The following is a 19,379-nucleotide window of genomic DNA, read 5'->3' on the forward strand; positions in this document are numbered from 1 at the left end:
CTGGATTTGCTGAAGTGTTGTCTTTTCAAAATCATTTTATCCTTGAGCTCTTGGGAGATGCAGCCTCTGTATCCTCACCTTGCCCTGCCAGCACAAAGAGCTGCAAAAGGAGATTTCCTGGCAAGCCAAAGTTTGCCTGGAGAGGTGAGGTTGATTTGAGCTCCTGGGCTGGTTTCCTCAGCTCCTGAGAGCCATCTCTAGCATCTCCTCCCTTGTGGAGAGGAGGATTTAATATGAGCACAAACCCATGTGAGACCAGGAGTGTAATTTCAACCTGTCAGCCATCCCCAGAGAAATAAACACCCTCACTGGAGCCCCTGGACTATGACAAGTGAGCTCTCAGGAAAGTGTTAAAGTCTCTGGATGACATGAAAATCTGGCCTCTTGGGTCCTGCAGTGATGGGAGAGGAAACAGACCTTAAATTCTGGGTGTGAGTGGGATTTTTGCAAGTGCTTGTTTTTACCTCTGCTGAAATACTGAGGGGGATGTGACAGTCACATTCCCTGCTGTGCCTACAGCACTGTCACTTCGCCTTGGCTCATCTCAGAGGATTATTTAGGCAAGGCTATGTACTCAATCATAATTAAGTCAGCCTGAAATCCTCTTGTTTACTGAGGCATCTAATTGTGATTTTGTTCATGGAGGAGCCCCTACCAGCTGTGATGTTTTTCTGGCTGTGATTTTGTATCCTGTGTGGATTTGCTGAGGGGTCTGTGTGTGCTCAGCATCAGCAGGAGGGGGATATGGAGGATGTAGTGGTTTTACACAGACTCATGTCCCTGATCTCTGTAAAATGCTCCTGCAGCCCCCCAGCACTTTTGGGCAGGGCTGAGGAAGAGTCAGAGTTGTTGGAGCAGATTTTTTCTGTTTGGCTTTGTAGCTGCTAAGTGCTGGCTTAGCCTCTTCGTCTAACCCAAATAATGGCAAGAAGCTGGGAGAGATTTGTAGAATGCAAAGTGGAAACATTCATGAATTTCATCTGTTTGGCTAGGTTGGGGGATAAAAGTGAAACCAAAAAGGGCTGTAACTTTGAAGGCCAGTAAACTTAGTCTTTTGCATTTTGTATTTTCTTATCTTTTGTACTCGGTCTTTTGGCAGCCTCCTAGTGGAAAGAGACCTGCAGGAGGGCTGGAGAGGGACTTCTGCAAGGGTGTGGAGTGACAGGAGAGGGGGGAATGGCATTAAGAAGTAGATTTAGATGGGCTATTAGGAAGAAATCCTTCCCTGTGAGACCCTGTCACAGATTGCCCAGAGGAGCTGGATCCCTGGAAGTGTCCCAGGCCAGGTTGGACGGGGCTTGGAACAACCTGGGCTGGTGGAAGGTGTCCCTGCCCGTGGCAGAGAGTGGACCTGGGTGGGCTTTAAGGTCCCTTCCAGCCCAAACCATTCTGTGATTCTGTGATATCTCTGGTGCAGCCCAGGTTGAGTCTGAGGGTAGAGAGCAGAGAGGAAAGCTCACAGGAGGATCAGCCCAACAGAAGGAACAACTTTTCCTACTGGTGAGGTTCCACTGACACCCCCTACCCTCATTTCACACTCACACTCACAAGAAATGAGTGCATGAAGAAATCAGGGCGAGTCCTAAACATAACCCTGGTGCCTTGTGGGATGAGTTAGGCAGTGCTTTCCTCCTCAGCACACTCCCAGCTGCCTGGAACAGGCTTTGTTCCCCAGAACCCCCTCCCTGCTGCCCCCAGCCAGGAGCAGCCACACTCCTTCCCTGGAAGATGAGACACCCTGAGCATCCTTTTCCCCCGTGCTCGTTGCAGCATGATAAGTAAACATCCCAGTCTGAGGCTATTGTGATTCTCTGGCTGACTCATGCCTTCAGGAATCTCTTTCTGGGGGGAAAAATTAAATTGCTTTTCGAGTGCATCTGGCTTTGATGTCCATCTCTGCCACCAAATATGGTTGAAGCACAGAGATTTTTCGGAAGTGCTTAAAATGCAGATGGTGTCTGCTGGCAACACATCTGTCTCCTCATTCTGGTTGTTCAGGTTAGAGTTGGAACTGTCCTAAAGTTCAAAAAGTCCTACAGGTGCATTGGCAAATTGCAATAGAATTGACTTAAATAGCTGAAATCTGAGATCATATGGTCACTGATAAAGGAGCTGGTCCTCTTTTGCGCCCCAAACCTGGTGATTGCTGTGCCTTTTCCCTTTAAAGGAAAAGATTCCCTTCTTTATTTTGTTTGTGGTTCTGATTTTCCAGGTGCTGCAAACAGGTGAGTCCCAGGAGAGAAGGCAAAGCTGTGTGTAGTCCATTAAATAAGCACTGTACCTTTCTAAAACAGTCATTTTTATCAGTTCCTACAATGAAGCAGCTAAAGGAAGAGCTCCCTGCTGCTTTGAGATGATCTGTCGGTGTAAATTTTATGTCTGTGATTTTTATTTCCCCCCTTATACTCCCTAGCAGAGGTTATAAGTCTTCTGTGCCTGGTTCTGCAACAAATAGATGAAATGTTTTGGCTGAGGCACCTGGGGTTGTTATCACTGCATAAAGGTGCATTTGATTTTCAGAGTGGTTTGTGTGCTCTGAGAATAACAGGAAAAAAATCTGACAGGTGCTTCATTTGTAAGTGTTGCCTACCCTGATGCTTTCCATGTGCTTTCCATAAGGAAGGAGTTGTGAGGATTGGGAGGCTGAGAGTCAACAGCAGCTGTCACATATTCCTGACAAGCTCCTCATTGCCTGTGCTGAGCAGCAGATCCTATCAGCAATCCCACTGCACCTTGCAGGCCCCCAAATCAGGAATAAAAGGGAACATGTTGGATTTTTGGAACCCTTCCCCAGTGTTTTTATTGTGTTTTAATGGGCAGAAATTACGGCTTGGTTGTATGGATTTATTCAAGCTTTTCCCTGCTGGTGGAGTTTGAGGTGTAGACAGCCTGAATTCCCTCACATCTCTTTGAGGTTTCCCTTTGCCACAGCAATGCCAAGGAAGAAACACTTGCTGGGGATTCTCTTTTAGAGGTTTCAGGTGGATTTAGGGGAATTTTTTGCTGGCATCTAAAGGAAAAGTTGTGTGGAGGGATGGGGAAGGCACCTCAGATGTGTTTAACCCCAGGGCACACAATGTCTGATCCATCCAGTGGATCCTCAGCTCCCTCACCTGCAAAACAGGGGTGCAGATAGGAATGGGAGGGGGAAAAGGGAAGGAAGGGAGGAAAACAGGGTGGTCAGGGGGATTTTCTCTTTTACAATGCTATGAGGATATAAACTGAATCCCGTCGAGTTTATTTTTATTATCATGACAAGATGGGATTTGAATGCCCTATTCATAAGGAGCCCTCTTGCTCCTATCAGGGTTGAATAAGGAGCTTAATCTCTTTAACAATGCATGAGCCTTTACACTGACACAGCACTTCCTTCCTTTCTTCAGCTGCACGACTTTCTCAATATTGGCAAGGGGATTTCTGATGACATTGCACGAAGATTCCCAGTGTACGCGCTGGACTTCACCGATGGTACGTTGGCCAATGTTTATGGAAGCGCTGCCCCGATTGGGGATTTTTTTTTTGTGATGTGATGTCCTGTTTACAGCGTGCATTCAATGTGTGCTTTGATACGTGTAACAGCTCTCCTGGCCCTTGTTTAAAAGTGTGTTTTGGCAAAAGCCTGTGAATGGGCAGCGTGGAGCACTAGAGGTGAGGCTCCTGCAGCATTTCCTTAATGAAGGTGCTGGCTGTGCGTGGATGAGGATTTTAATTTTTATTAAGCAGTGATTAAATGGATCAATTATTGCCGTGCGTAGACTCAGATCAACTCCTTGCAATCTAATTACTCAGCACTGGCCTGATAGGCCCTTTCTGCTGCCTCTGCAAGTTAGCTCCACACTAATTATAGTGATGCTGTGGGAGTTGAGAATGCTTCAACACAATGTGAGCTGCAGTGAGTTCAGCCCGGTGTTGTGAAAAACAGGATACGGCTCGTCCGCTGCCGCCAGATCACAGGAGCAGCACACGGTGTTTATAGTGAGCCTCAGCTTGATGCAGCTCCCACCGTGGCCTTGGGGTTTTTAAGAGTTGTTTTCTCCCTTTTCACTCACAGACTTTCACTTTCTTGAAGGCTGGGCTGAATCTTCAGGGCAAAGCAGGATTACACAGCCCCAGCCTGACATCATAATGTGTTTCTTGCAGCTTGTTGGGGAGTTGGGTAATATATTCAATCTCATACCCAGAAAGTTCAAATAAAACAGAGAATTAAAGTGTAGGCAGGGAGAGCCTTGGAGATTTATCAGATAAATCAGGAATTTATCCCGTCCTGCTGTTAAATACACTTTAGCTGAAGTGTGTGTCCCTGCCTTCCTCAGTGCACAGGTGCTGTGAGGGCTCATGAGATGAGGGTGATCTTACTTGGATTAGGCATAAAAAAACCAAGATGCCCACCCAAAACCGAATTTTTAGAGTCTTCTCTTGCAAAGCCACCTTCCACAAGCAGCTTAAGCTTCAGAGAAGCCTGGCCAAGGCTGTGGATGTGTGTCCTCACTCCTTCCAACCAGAAGAGGAACGTCAGTGAGATGTTGGCTTAGCACAGGGGTTGAGTGCCGAGTTCTTTTGCCAGGTGCTTTGGCACTGCTGGGATGAGACTTATTTTCAGAAGACTTGGTGTGATAGGAAAGCTAATGCTGATTTCTCTGGGGATTTGAGGGTGTTTTGAAGAGGACAGAGGATGTAAAATAATTTTCAGGGGAGCAGCAAGGATTTGGATAAAACAGAAACATTAATTTTTTGGCATGTGCATCACCAGCATCAGGTCTGGCAGGGGACTTCAGCTCCCAATCTGGACACTTCATCCCTTTGGCTGTTGCTTTCTAGAGCTGTCAAAGGCTCATTTTTCATTATAATAGGATATTGAGAAGTGCTGCAGAAGAGCCTTGTGGGGACCCATGTTCACCTCAAGAGAGAGCAGTGTCTGCTGTGCCTGTCTGAGCCCAGCAGGCACAAAAACATCAGATTTTGGTCCTGCAGCCAATTCTGGCTATGAGCAGACTTGGAAGCCCCCTTCAGGGTCCTTATTTTGGCTCTGACTGGATCCAAATGACCCTGTGGGTGCTCCCTCAGCCCTGGGCTCTTGGCTGTGAGCTCTGCAGGCTTTGCACACATTGATGTACAGAATGGGCATAAAATTGGGATAAAATGTCCGTGTTTTGTTATACAGCTTCTGGAGAGTGGAAAACAGCCCAGTGAAACTCCAGAACAACTTCAGCTCAAACAGCTCACAGTGTAGAGCAGTTGTGCCCTTTCATGGGGAGAAAGGGGTTTTCTAAAAAAGCACTGTGTGTTACTGTGGCCATTTCTTCCCAGAAACCAGAAATTAGGATGAATTTTTTAAGGAGCTGCTTGAAATGAAAAGCAGATGGAGCATGAGCATCTGCCATAAACCACTGAGACTGAAGGTGATCAGGAATGTGGAATTCCTGGAGCATCTCAAAGCAGTGGTGCATCAGAACACGAGGGATTTGAACTATCCCAGTATCTGCACTCCAGACAGCCACATGTGCACCATCAAAGAGCTCTGAATTACAAAGATGCTGTGTTTTGAATGGATGGAGTCTCTAAATCCTTAATCTGAGAAGCATCCCGGGGTTTGGGGTTAGACAGATAAACCCATCAGGGGCAGGGTGATAAATAATGAGGCTTTTTGTAGGACCAGCAAATCTTTGGCCTGTTGGAGTTTTGTGGGATTGGTCCTCTTCACACACTGCACAAATTATCCTTAAAGGAAAAGTATTTATCTTTTTTTTTTTTTTTCCTTTTACTCCTGATTAGGAACTTGTCAACTTTGTTTTGTGGCAAAGTCTTGTGCATGTTACTGAATGGGTCGAAGGATCAAGGAAGAGTTTTCTGAACTTTTTTTCCAGGATTTTGGTGATAAAGATGGCTTTTAATAGATGTCTTCCAGCAGGAACATCTGAAGATGAGCAGTTGGGTTATACTGAGCCTGAGAACTCCTGTAGTTTTCCTTTAAACTGGAAATTTACTCCATTTGGCTGTGATCTTTGTGTGTAGAATTCTGTCTTAAAAAAAAAAAAAAAAAAAACAGTGTGGCTGAACTTCATCCTGATCCTGTCAAATTGGCTTAAAGCACTTGTGTGTCAATTTTACTACTCTAAGCCTCAAACTGGAGCTTCCAGAAAATTCTTTTATGTTGAGGCTGGTTTGAGTGAAAGGGGATTCTGCCTGAACTCAGATACGAGATTTCTGAAACTCCTGAAAGCTGCTGTCCTCATTCTTCAGTGTTATTTTCTGGTACAACACAGAGGAACAAACACAATTGCAGTGCCTGAAGTGCCCAGTGGGAAATGTGAGGTACCTGAGACTTTTGTGGTGAGCTTTGATGCTTTTTTTTTACATATTTGTATTCCTTCATCTCCTGGGGAGGGAAGATGTTGGGAGCCCAGCGTTCCCTACAGGAAGATGAAGGAAAAAGAGGAAAAATGAGGTTTATTATCTTTCTCCTTGTTTTTTTCTGGGGCTGTGTCTTTGATACCTGGCTGTTGGGTGGATAGTCCTGCTGGAAGTGTGGATTTCTCCCTGTCCTTGGTCCTGCAGAGGGTCCCTAATCACCTCCTGAGGTCTGCTGGCAGCATCCTTGGGATTTGCTGTGGTGTTTTGCAGGAGGGAGATCTCCTAAGCTCCCTGCAATGTGGGCATGCTTAGATAGAAGGCTTGAAAACATTGGAGACATGGGATTTGAAAGAGAACTTTTGTTTTGCTGGCTAAGGTAGGTCAGAGTTTAAACCTTGATCTGAACCAGAACTGAAATGTTGACCATAAACTGGTTTTGGTGTGTGCCAAACCCTCATCAGCTTTCCTGCCTGGTTGCCTTGGCCACCTTGTGTGTCAGGATTCCATTTCTGGGGAAATGGGGAAATAAAGGGATTGCAGACTCCTTCTCTTCCTGCCCTAAATCAGATATGAGGGAGCTCCTGCATCACTCTGCAGCCCCTCATCCCTAAATACCACTGAGCACAAAGTTTAACATCCTGAACTTGTCATGGTTCCCCAAAACATCCAGCCTGGGTTGCTTTGGGGTCTCTTTGTGTCAGTGGTGGATGGGAATGTTTTAAAGCTGTATCATGTTTTGTCAATGGATGTTTCCTTCCAAGAGACTCAGGATTTTTTGGGAGATGGGCTGAAGAAGTGAGATGGAAAGGGAAAGGACTGAGTCTTGATCTGATTTTTCATGCCTCTCTGCTCTCAGCATATGCTTGGCTTCTGCTCCAAACTCCCTGAGTGGATTTCTTTTTCCAGTTGAGTTTTTAGTCCCATTTGTTCTGTGACTTACTCTGCACAGGACTTCAGGGAAGATTCATCTTCACAACATTGGGCAGAGTCCAGCAACCATCACATAAATGAAAGCCCAGCTTGAGGGCATTAGGAGAAGTTTGTAATTCTGAGTTTTACAGTGTTTTTAATATGAATATTTTTTTTTTTAATAAGGGCTTTAATGACCTTGCTGCTGTGCTGCAGGTCAGTGTAATTAAACTTTCTTTGCACGGGATATTTCAGAGAATTGGGAAGAAACATTAAGAGGCAGTTCAGAGACTGTCCATGAGCTGTGATTTTGATTTAGTAAATATACAATTAATAGACCTCAGGAGCTGTAAACCCAATTTTTAGGGCTGCTGGTCATTAACTTACTGCTGTGGAATCCCAAGCAAAGTGAGATCAGAATTACTGCAGTTTCCCCTGAAACTGTAACCTTGTCTCTACAAACTGTGACATTTCAGAAATCCAGGCAGGTAAAATGGAACTGTCACGTTGATGAACATAATTGCTCCCCATTCCAGTGTGTAGCTATACCTTAATTTCAGGGGAATGCTCCTGTAATAATCAGCTACTCAAATTCCACAGCTGGACCAAGAGTTGATTTTTGTGCTGTAAATTTCCATGGTTCAGGTGGAGTGACACATTTTTCAGTGGCTTTGTGAGCCTGTCACAGATGAAATGCCATCATAATGCAGCTCACCACCTTCTGAATGAAGCCACAGCAGTCCATGGGCTGCAGAACATCCTGAAAATGTCTGGCTTTAAAAAGGCAGAAAGGTAAATTGTGGTTTGTTGTTATTGGACACAAAATGAGTACACAGAAGCCTGGTGAGTTCAAGAGAGAAAAAGAGCTAATTTTATTTCTGACTTCGTAATATATAGAATTCTAAAAGAGACCGTGAATTGAAGGATGAAATTGCCACCTCTCTCAGTGTAGTTTAACCACACTGGTTAAATTAACAGTTTCTTTAGTTCTCTTTTCCCACAAAGAAGAATGTAAAACAATCATTATTTACATGAACAGTGCATGAGAATTCTAGTAGAAATATGTAAACATTATTAGAAGGTTAAAGAAGTTTTATGAGAATTTTAAAACTTTCAAAAGAACTAAAAAAAAAAAAAAAAACCACTTCTAAAAATCAGGGCAACAGTTGTTAATGCTGGGTTTTAGTGCCTGTGGCTGTACAGGTGGATCTGTAGAAGGAGAGGCAATGTTTGGTCGTGACTGTAATAAAGGAGTGAGCAATCAGCTTTGGAAAGGAGTGTGTTTAATCTGCTGTAATTATTGTCTCCATAACAATGTAAATTTTGCTGCCCACCAGAAGGATTCTTGATCCTAGAATCTTATCTGGCTGATTTTGGATTAAAGGAAGTGCTGGAAGTCTTGGACCCAGCCAGGATGAATCACAGAATTACTGAAGATGAAAAAAACTCCCAAGATTGTGTCCAAGCTGTGCCCAATCCCCACCTTGTCACCAGCCTGGAGCACTGAGTGCCACCTCCAGTCCTTCCTTGGACAGCCCCAGGGGTGGGCACTCACTGCCTCCCTGGACAGCCCATTCCAGTGTTTAACAACCCTTTCCATGAGGAAATTGCTCCTGATGTTCAACTGAACCTCCCTTGGTGCAGATTGAGGCCATGTCCTTATGCATAAGGACCTCCAAGGCCAGCAAGGGCTCCTTTGCCAGGATGGAAACTGAAAATGAGCTTTTGTGATGCCCTTCAAGGTTTCTTCCTTCTGCCCTCTCATACTGTGGCTTAACTACCTGAACCTTTTTTAAAAAAAGATATTATTTGCTTCTCTGGACCTGGTTGTCCTTTCAGAAATTATTTCAAAGCTTGCAGGCATCATTGCCCCTGACCTTTCATACTGGAAAGACTCCCTTGTCCAAAAAGCAATATTTTGGAGTGACAGAGAATCCTGTGAACCACAATGTGACCGTGTCTACTCATGGAACCACTCCTCAGCCCTGTTCTTCTTGCCAAATTCTTCCTTTTCTCTAAAGGCTTTGAGCAGTGTGGAGTGTGAGGCAGGAGCCTGCAGCTGTTGGACTCAGCATCATGGGATGTCTTCATCTGTGAGAATTCAATTCCAGGCCCTTTGGGTTGCCAGGAGTGGTCAGGAATGTGACCTATGGTTTCTGGATCTTCCCAATAAATGGAAAGGAAATTGTCTGGGAACAGCTGGTCTGATGACTCCCAAAAGGTCAAGCTCATATTTGCATGCTTGAGGTGTCTCTTGTCAGGTTTTAGCCTGGAGTTTGGGGATGCTGAGCATCAGAAGTGCTGTTTGTGTCTATTCCTCTCCTGCCTGCAAGCAGGCACCTCACAAGGTGTCCTTTATTCATGTGGCTGCCTGTTCATTACATATCACCTTTGATTTTTGGGTTTTTACATCCTCTTCCCATCCTTATCTCTGCCCTGCAAATGGTGCAGAAAGCAGATGTTAGATAAGATCCCAAAGTCATTGAGAGATTTTTGTTCTCTTATTCTGGTGATAAAGATTTTCAGTGTGGCACCGATAACCTCAAAAGCCAAGCCCTTCTTTATCTGATCCAACTCATTGGGTTTTACCTTTCTCAGCAAGGGACTGATGCTGCAAAAGCTCAGATGGGCATTTGGGAGCTCAGAGCAGATTCCTGTGTGGGAATTCTCTGCTCTAGAGCCTTCCAGAAAGGGAAATTGGGCAGCTCCAAGCTCTCCCAGCTTTTCTCAGAGGAACAGCACCATCAAGGATGGTGGCACAGGAGACTTTTTCCAGTGCATCCTCTCTGTTCTGTGGAAAAACTTGTGTTCTCCTGGAGCAACATCAGCTGCTGTCATCTCATCCTTTCTCCTGTGCATCCCCAGTGAGCTCATATCAACATCAGCCTGAAAACAGGAAGGGGAAGGGAAGCTACTTCAGAGGCTCTTAAATTCATATTCTGACACTTTAATTCTGTTTCTGGCTGCTTTGTGTTTTGGCCTGGTGTGTTTTTTCCGATGGAGATGAGAGGGGTGAGTGGATGGAAAAGAGAGAGGCTGTTCTTTCAGCAGGACTTGTTAAAGCAAACCTCATGTAGTCATTCCTGACCTCTGGGGCTGTTTGTTTTTGTGTCCTACTGGCATTTTTTGGCTTGGGGTAGCATATTATTGATTCAAACCTACAGCCATAGACTTCTGTCTAGGGAAAAATGAAGTGCTTCATGTTTTCCTGCCCAAGACAAGAGTAGGGAAGACAAGAGATTGTCATGAAGCTCATTAGGACACAGTCTGGAATGCTTGAAAAGCTGGTATTAAAAAGGCAGGAGTGTGGGTTTATGAACCCTAAACTTACAGTTTCTGCCTTGATCCTCTTCCAAGCTCTGGGGAGTGACAAAACCGAGCAAAAGGCTTCTTGTATTTCCTGTTTTGATGATGTCAAAAATGTCTGGTGGCAATTTTATTGCTACTTCTGGTCCCAGATGAACAGAAGAGTGTGGGTTGTGCAGAATAAAACACTAACAGTTCTGTTTAAAGTGTTTAAAGACTGAATTTCTTAGATGAACCAACGGTGCCTGTGGCTGATGTGAGAAGGTTTTTAGTGCTTTACCAACATTATTTTTGTTGTGGTTTTCCCCAGGTATTATTGGGAACAACAAAGCTATAGGGAAATACATCACAACCATGATCTTTCTGTACTTTGCCTGCCTCCTTCCATCCATTGCCTTTGGGTCCCTCAATGATGAAAATACCCGTGGAGCTATTGGTGAGTTCATCAGTTTTGTGCTTCTTCAACTTACCACTTTTGTGCATTTGATTCCATGTATTCCAAGTGTTGTTCTGGTCACAGAAAGTTCTGATAGTTTTTATTTACAGGGGGAAAACAAACCCAAAACCATGACTGAAGGATTTTTTTGTAATTAAGTTCATTGCTTTTGTTGAAAACCAGAAAAATTGAACACTGCTTTGGGTGTTATCATCTGACTTGGACTAGTACTGTATTTTTGAATTATGCTGACTTAATGTAATTATTTGCATATTTGTCTTGGTACAAGCTCCTGTGATTTTGACCTAGAATTGATTGCCAGGATTGAAATCCCTGGGACAGAGCTAAACATCATCCTTTATCCCAGTTGTAGAAGCAGCTTGTGCTGCAGTCACAGGTCAAACAAGCACTGGTTAGGTCTTATAGGTGTTCAAATAAAATAAATACATTTAAAATTTATATAAAATATAACAATACACAGGAAAAAATCCCACAGTCCACCAATTAGCTGAACATCTGGAAGCCTAAATTATAGATATGAATAAAGAGTCACTTTTTGATTTATGAGTGTGTTACGTCTGCACTCTTTAAACATTTCATCTCCTCGTTAGTGGTTGGTTTCTCTGCCCTGTGAATCTCCTGGATGAGGCAGGGATTAACCCAAATCCCGATTTTTGTTTCCATCCTCCTCAATTCCAGATGTGAGGAAGACAATTTTCGGGCAGTGCATTGGAGGGCTGCTCTACGCCCTCTTCTCGGGGCAGCCCCTGGTGGTGCTGCTGACCACAGCTCCCTTGGCCCTCTACATCAATGGTGAGTCTGCTCCAGGTCTGCAGCAGGGGATTGAGGGATTGGGACTTTGGGTGAGAGCTTTGTAGAGCTTGGCTTGGGTTTGGTTGATAAATTGATGTTTAATGGCTGCTGTCAGGGAAAGGTTCTCCTCCCAGTGAGAGGAGAGCTTTTATTTTATGGTGGGGCATGGGAACAAGCTCCCCTGGGGAGTTACAGGGCACAAAGTCAAGGAGTGCTTGGACTGGCACATCAAGCACATCATGGAATTGATTGTTGGAGTGTCCTGTGTGGGGCCAGGAGTTGGCTCGATGTTCCTGGGGTGTTCCTTCCAGCTCAGGATGTTCTGGGATTCTGCAAAACCTGATCAAATTCCTCCCCTTTCCATCACCATCAGAATATCCCAAGTTGGAAGAGACCCACAGGGATCATCGAGACCAGCTCCTGGTTTAGTTCACATTTTTGCAGAGAATTTTTTTTTTTTTTTCATGAAAATAAGCATTTCTTCAGCTTTAATGAGGAAATCTCTTTAAGTACTGGTTTTCTGATGTGGCTGTGTTTAACCAGCTTGAGACAAAGTTTTTTGGGTTTGTTGAGTTTTAGATTTTTTTTAATCAATGTTTTAAAGTATCACCAGCAGCTTTCCAGGTACTGCAAGATGATCTCAATGAACCAGAGATCAGCCAAAGGAACAAGCTCAGGATGTGTGGGGATAATCAGAGGATGGGCTATGACCAGCTGGAAACAGCAGCTGTGAGACCCCTTGCTCAAGAGCATCCCAAAATGTCAGTGAGAGCAAATTCCAAGTGCTTTTGTGGCCTCAATCCCTAGGAAAAATGCTTTGAGCAGTATGGGGGGGAATATTTTTCCAAGTGTCTCTCCCCATTTCTCATGATGGAAGGGGAGAACAGTTTGTGTTGATCCAGGATCCCTCTGGAAGTGTAGGAATATGGATTTTTAATGGTATTTCGAATCAATGCATTGGAGTGAAGTCTTGAAATTGGTTCTTTTTGGCCTGGAGCAGATGGGAATCACTGGGTGCCAGTGCCAGGAGTTGACTGTGACACATGAATGTTTCACTTTTGCAGTTATCCAAGGAATCTGTGACGACTACAACTTGGATTTCAGTGCTTTCTATGCCTGGATTGGACTCTGGAACAGCTTTTTCCTTGTGATCTACTCTCTTTTTAATTTCAGCCTTCTGATGAAGCTCTTTAAAAGGTAGCTATTTTCAAGAAGTCATATTTTGATCAGATTATTCTTCAAATGGAAAAATTACACATTCCACAAGCCCCTAATTATGAACTTGCTGCAAAATATATTTTGTGAGATGAGGAAAGTGTCATTTTGACTTATTGTTCCAGCTTGAAAGAAGTTCTCTGATTTACTGGGTTTTGTTTCTAAGTTGGAGCCTAACTCAAATTGGTATATTTTCATGTAAATTGATGAATATGCTGATTTTTCTTTGAACAAAATTGAATGCAGCTCTATTAATTCCTGGGCTTTTTCCACAGGTCAACAGAAGAAATAATTGCACTTTTTATATCCATCACATTTGTTCTTGATGCCATCAAGGGCATTGTTAAAGGTAAGTCTTGCAACAGTGTTTTTCAGAGCCAATCTCTGCTTTGCTACCTTGTCAAAGGGAAGCACAAGGCTGCAAAAATGTGTGATGTTTGCTTGTTCTGTGTTCAAAGTCTTCAGGGGAAAAAAGAAAATCAGTGTGTGTGAGATGGAGGCAGCCCTTTGTCAGCAGTTTACCTGGGTGTGCAGAATTTTTAGCAGCTCTAATTTCTGTTGATTGAGACAGAATTGGTTTCTAAACTTTCACCAAATTGAGAAACCATTATGTTATTGATGTGAGAACCTTCTCACAAAAAAAAAAGAAAAAAAAAAAAGAGTCCAATTTAAATGCAGTGTATGGAGTCCTTATTCCTTGACACATTATTCAGACTCTGTGGAGGGGAGCTGAAAGATGAGTTGAGTTTTCCTGGTTTTCCCTGAGCTCTGAGATCCTTCTTTAATGTCACTACAAGGACTGCAGTGCCTCCAGCACCTTCCTGAAGCTCCTCTGCCCTTTCCAACCACTTGGTTTTCCCATTTCTGGGTTAAATTCTAAGTCTCCATGAAGAGCCTTGGGGTTTAACAGATTCCTCTGACACTTCTCTCCCTCCCCACAGGGATTGGCAGGAGGTATTTGAGAAGGTGAATCACGGTAGCAGAAATACCTTGTGAGTGGCAGCATTTCTGTTCATCCCAGTGAGGAGTTGGACAATGCCCCCCCCATTCCTTGATTTTTATGACCTGTTGTCCAACATCCCAAAATTTGGGCTATCCTTTGAAATCCTTCAGGATACACCCAAGCACAGTCCTTGATTTTAAGATGCTCAGGCTTGCAAGGGAATGCTTTCCAAGAGACTTGACACTGCAGAGCAATTTGAAGTGAGATACTTTCTCGCTTCACTGGGAATCCTTAATTGCCTTGTGTGCTTTGATTGTGCAATCAGAGGGTGTTTTTTTTTCTCTGTAGAACACCTGCATCTTTTAAATATCCTGCTTAGAGCTTGGTGAGGGAGGGGTTTTCCTGGGATAGCTGTTGACTCTGTGAGCTTTGCTGAGTGTGTGCTGTCAGTGCCCTGTCCTGGAGGCATGCAACAGTCTCCAGGGCTCCTCAGCAGAACATTCAGCTGCTCTGTAAAAGTTAGCAAATGCTCACAAGGTTTCTGTAGCCCAGAGCTGATCTCCCATAGCAGAGGTTAAAAGTGCAGGAAGCATCCACTGGTCTTGTCTGCCAGACTTAAAGGAATATGCAAGTAAATCCTCAGAGTATTGTAGTGGGAACAGGAGAAGATGATGTAAGACAAGGGGCAGTGGCCTTACTGACAGAAACCAGGTTTAGATTGGAAATGAGGGAGAAATTATTCCTTGTGAGGGTGGGGAGGCCCTGGCACAGAGTGCCCAGAAAAGCTGTGGCTGCCCCTGGATCCCTGGAAGTGTCCAAGACCAGGTTGGTTGGGGCTTGGAGCCCATAGGGGAGGTGGGAGCTGTCCCTGAACATGGGAGGAGGTGGAACAAGATGATCTTAAAGATCCCTTCCAAGCCAACACATTCTGTGATTTTATGTGTGATTTATGAACCAGTTGAATTCTCTTTGTACTTGTGAAGGGATGAATTTGTAAGGAATGATGGTAATAAAGTCACACCAACACTCCTTTGTCAGCTCATGTTGGCTTCAGCTGCACCTGGGAGTGTTCAGGGCATCCACAGGTGGGACCAAAGCTCTTTCCAGACACAGGAGGCCACCGGTGCTGGCAGGCACCGATCCTTAACCCTCTTAGAACCCATATTTAAAAACATGACACCAGTGCAACTCATGGCCACAGGCTCATCTTTGTCCTTCCCTGCCCGTTTTTTGAGGAGGTGATGGTTCACTGCTGCCACCTCCTCCTCCCACTCAGAATTTTGGTTGAGCAGTTCAGTAGGAAGTGAAAGCTGATATTTTCTGTGTGCTGTTTAAATGTGTCCTGTTAATGCCTTATCCTGCTGGCACCAGCTCTGGGCTTCCTGAGTGCCAGGGGACAATGGCACCTCTTCCCAGATGTTTTCCCAGCCTGTTCATAGCCTTGATTTTGTGCAAGGTACACATGCAGGAAAGGAGGGGAGGGGAACCAAAGCCGTGAGCGTTCACGCGGTCCCGGTGACAATTTGTTTTCGCTGCCTGGCTCGGCCACCGAGGCTGTGTTTGTTTGATCTTGACATCTGCACTGAGCAGGAAATGGTGGTGAGCAGGCAGAGGAAAACAAAGCCAGCTCATGTTGTTGGAGGCTGGAGAAAGGCTTGGCCACATCCAGGGCACCCCTGGCTCTGCTGCTCTCTCTGGATGATGGCAACAAGGTTCACTGAGCTCTGGTGTCTAAACAAACCAGAACTGTTCAGGAATCAAATCCTTCCCAGCAAGGTGGTACAGGATGAAGGCCTCCACTCTCTGTCTTGCTGTGTTCTTGTTGCTTGAATTAAAATACAAGGGTAAAGCAATTTTTTTTTCCTCTATCCAGAAGGGACTGGAGCAATCCTACCTGGGTTGGTGTATATGAATAAAATTGCAGCCTCAGAGATGGAGCATGGAGTGATGTAGTCAAGCTGAGCACCAAAGATCAGCCCCAAATATCTTATTTCAATATATCCCAACCCTAAATATATTATTGCAATATAGCCATTTGTGGGAGGTTGAGAAAATCTACAAGACCCAAAACAAAGTCACTTGTTTGGTACTCATTCCAGTACAAATCTTATCCAGAGGAATGCAAATACATTCTCTGTAGTTCCTGGGTTGTTTGTGCTGCTGGTTTATCTGATGCTCAGATGTGTCTCTAGGAGTCAGTAGCATTTATTGTGAGCAGGATTTTCTCCCTGGCCAGCTGTGAATTCCCAGGAAATGCTGCCACAATTATTTTTGTCAGGACAAAAGCATCCTTTGGCGTTCAGAGACGGAAAGTGCAAATCATCTAACGACCCATTTTGTGCCAGGCTGTGGGTCATGGCAGTGCCCTGGGCCCCCGTTTTACCTGTTTGCAGAGCAGGTGTGTGTGTCCTGCCAGGGCTGGGGCAGCTGGAGCACAGAGGGAGGAAATAAAGGAGAGCAGATCCTCTTCCATGGGGGAACCTTTCTGGACTGAGGTCAGGATGGGATTGCTCCTCACTGGGGGAACCTTTCTAGGGCTTCGAGGTGATGTCCTCACTTCTGGCTGCTTTTAGTGCAGTTTGAGAGGTTAAATTTTGAACTATAAACTTTCTGCCCAGACTCCTTTTAAAGCACTTTTAAATCCTTCCAAAGATGGTGCAAGAAAGATCATTACTGCATTTCAAACGGCTTCTTGGCTGATCTCGGGACATTTTACACTGGGGTGAGCTCCAAAGCAGCAGTAACACAACCTGGGCTTCAGCCAGACTCAAGGTGGTTGCAAATATTGGTTGTGCTGCACAAGAACATTCAAAGCTTCTTTTCAAATATTCAGAATTAGTTTGTCTTCTCTGCTTTCCCTGTGGCCGCTGCAGATGGAAAAGCTGAAGTGTTTGGGGCTTTCAGAACCCAGATTATTATTTGAGAGTGAGGGAAATGTTAGGAGGTGCATTTTAGCCTAAGCTTCAGGTAGTTGTGTTTTTCCTAGAGAGGATGGTCTTGCCCTGAAGTTCTCTATGCAAAGTTTGCAGGGGTATTTTGACCAAAATGAACAAAGGTAGTGAGACTGCAAAGCTCTGGCATGGTGGTTTCCATGCTCCTTTACTTCCCATGGGTACAGGGAAGGGTGGATGCTGCATGTTGCCATATGAGCAGATATTGTGGGAACACTGAGGCTGCAAAGCCCAACTCCCATCTTTTGGTTTTACTTGCTCCTTCAGGCTGTTCTTCCCCAGAGAGGTTAAATGATCCCAAAACCGTATTTGTACACTTGGAGCCAGCCAGTGACACAGAAATGGGAATACAGTAAATGCTCAGGAGCAAGAGGGTCTTCACAGCTGTCCATTCCTTATATAAATGCCTTTAAGCTGATCTAAAACATTTATGGACAGTTCCAGGAGCTTTACTGGGTCTTTTGCTTGTGCAGTTTACTTCAGGCCCGTAACTCTAATTTGCATTGTAAATTTAAATGTTCCGCCAGGTTTTGCATATCATCAACACTTACCTCTAAATTCTGGACTAGCCTTGGAAGGAAAATAATTAGTGTACACTGTGTAATCCACTTAAGGATCTGTGCAGCCTGGCTGCTTTTAGTGTTTGCAGAGAATCCTGATGGAATTTGTTTACCAGGCTGCTGAAAGCAGGTGTCTAGATAGAAATATTTGTATGTATATATAACAGCAGTGCTTCCAGTGTTGGGAACAAAACCACGTTATTAGCACTGGAAATCCTTGCAGTGTTGCTTTTTAGGTTAATTTAACTCCTACCTGTTAAAATAAGTGAAAAAAATCAATTTGTGAAGCACTGGCTTCCTAAGAGCAACAGCTCTGATTTCTCTCTGCAGGCTTGAGAGGCAGAGCTGGCGAAGCATAACGTTAATACTTCGTGATCAAGCAAGAAACCCACTTTATTTTACTTGCTTTGATTGTCACACTCCTCTCCTAATGCTTGCCTGTTGGTTGTTTGTGCAGTTTTTAAGAAATATTACCACCACGAGCACACAGGAGATGGAAAACCACAGGCTGATGCTATCCCAGGCCTCGGCATCAACACCACCTTCTTGATGAACTCCTCAGTGAGCGAGAACCAGACTTGCACTCACGATGGGCACTACGGGCGTGAGACCGCCGTCCTCAGCCTCATGTTGATGTTGGGAACCCTTTGGCTCGGCCACACTCTCTATCAGTTCAAGAAAAGGTTTGTTTAGAGCTCAAACTGCTGGTTATTTCATGTTCTCTCTGAGGGAGTCATTAACAGCTTAGATCTTAATGCACAGATTGACCAGGTTGGAAGAGACCTTCAAATCATCGAGTCCAACCCAGCCCAAACACCTCGACTGAACCCTGGCACCCAGTGCCACATCCAGGCTTTGTTAAACACATCCAGGGATGGTGGCTCCACCACCTCCCTGGGCAGAAAATTCCACTACTTTATTACTCTTCCAGTGAAAAGTTTTCCTAATATCCAACCTGTATTTCCCTTAGTGCAGCTTGAGGCTGTGTCCTCTGGTTCTGTCTGTTGCTGTCTGGAGAAAGAGCCCAACCCCACCTGAGCACAGCCACCTTTAAGGGAGTTGTAGAGAGTGACAAGCTCACCCCTGAGTCTCCTTTTCTCCAGGCTGAACACCCCCAGCTCCCTCAGCTGTTCCTCACATGGTTTGTGTTCCCAGCCCCTCACCAGCCTTGTTGTCCCCTCTGGATGTGCTCAATTATCTCAATGCCCTTCCCAAACTGAGGGGCCCAGAACTGGGCACAGCACTCAAGATGCAACATCACCAATTCTGCAACCCAAGAAAATCAGGTGGAAGCCAAAGGCAGGGATGAACTTGCCAGGACCATCTGGAAAATATTCCCAGCAGAACAAAATGTTTGCTCAGTGAACTATGCCCTTCTGTCTTTGGTTTGGCCTCACAAGTGACTTTCTAAAAAAGCTTTGGGTTCCCACTGCACATTGGGATCCCTGCATCTCAATCCAAACAGGCATTGAACCATTTTGCTGGAATTCAAAAATTCCTGATGGTGCAGGCAGGTCTACTGGGAATGCACCTTCAGTGTGTTCCTGGGAATCAAACACAGGATCTAATTTGGGGTTTGCTCCTATTGCTCTTAAAACTCTTCATTTGAGATGCAGGAAGCAATTACAGTAAAGTGGAAATGAGACACAAATTGGTGCTCGAAGGCCTTTTTTTTTTCCTAGCTTGCATCTTATTTTGTTGTTTCTTTATGTTTTGCTTCTGCATTCATCAACCTTTAAAGGCTGTAGGTTCCAGAAGATTTAGGGCTGAGTGAAAGACTAATTTGTCACTCCAAGTATCTCTTCAGAATTGCAAGATGGGACTGAAATTTCACTTCTAAAGCATTAAATGTTGTCTGGATTGAGTGATTGTCCTGACAGTAGGGTGCTGATGGG

At 44.6% G+C, this 19,379-nt stretch overlaps 1 protein-coding gene across 7 annotated transcripts in view; it reads left to right on the forward strand.

The window, feature by feature from the left end:
- The window catches only part of SLC4A11 (solute carrier family 4 member 11), a 101,601-nt gene that overhangs the window by 64,271 nt on the left and 17,951 nt on the right, over positions 1-19,379 (forward strand). For all 7 annotated transcript variants that reach the window (XM_072927883.1, XM_030270266.4, XM_041715608.2 and 4 more), the window contains 6 exons: positions 3,384-3,468; positions 10,877-11,002; positions 11,702-11,815; positions 12,880-13,012; positions 13,306-13,379; positions 17,942-18,167. In XM_072927883.1, coding sequence (XP_072783984.1) covers positions 3,384-3,468; positions 10,877-11,002; positions 11,702-11,815; positions 12,880-13,012; positions 13,306-13,379; positions 17,942-18,167 — 758 coding nt within the window. The remainder of the gene's footprint in view (positions 1-3,383; positions 3,469-10,876; positions 11,003-11,701; positions 11,816-12,879; positions 13,013-13,305; positions 13,380-17,941; positions 18,168-19,379) is intronic.

This window comes from Taeniopygia guttata, chromosome 4 (assembly GCF_048771995.1).
Source record: "Taeniopygia guttata chromosome 4, bTaeGut7.mat, whole genome shotgun sequence".
NCBI classification, from domain to species: domain Eukaryota; kingdom Metazoa; phylum Chordata; class Aves; order Passeriformes; family Estrildidae; genus Taeniopygia; species Taeniopygia guttata.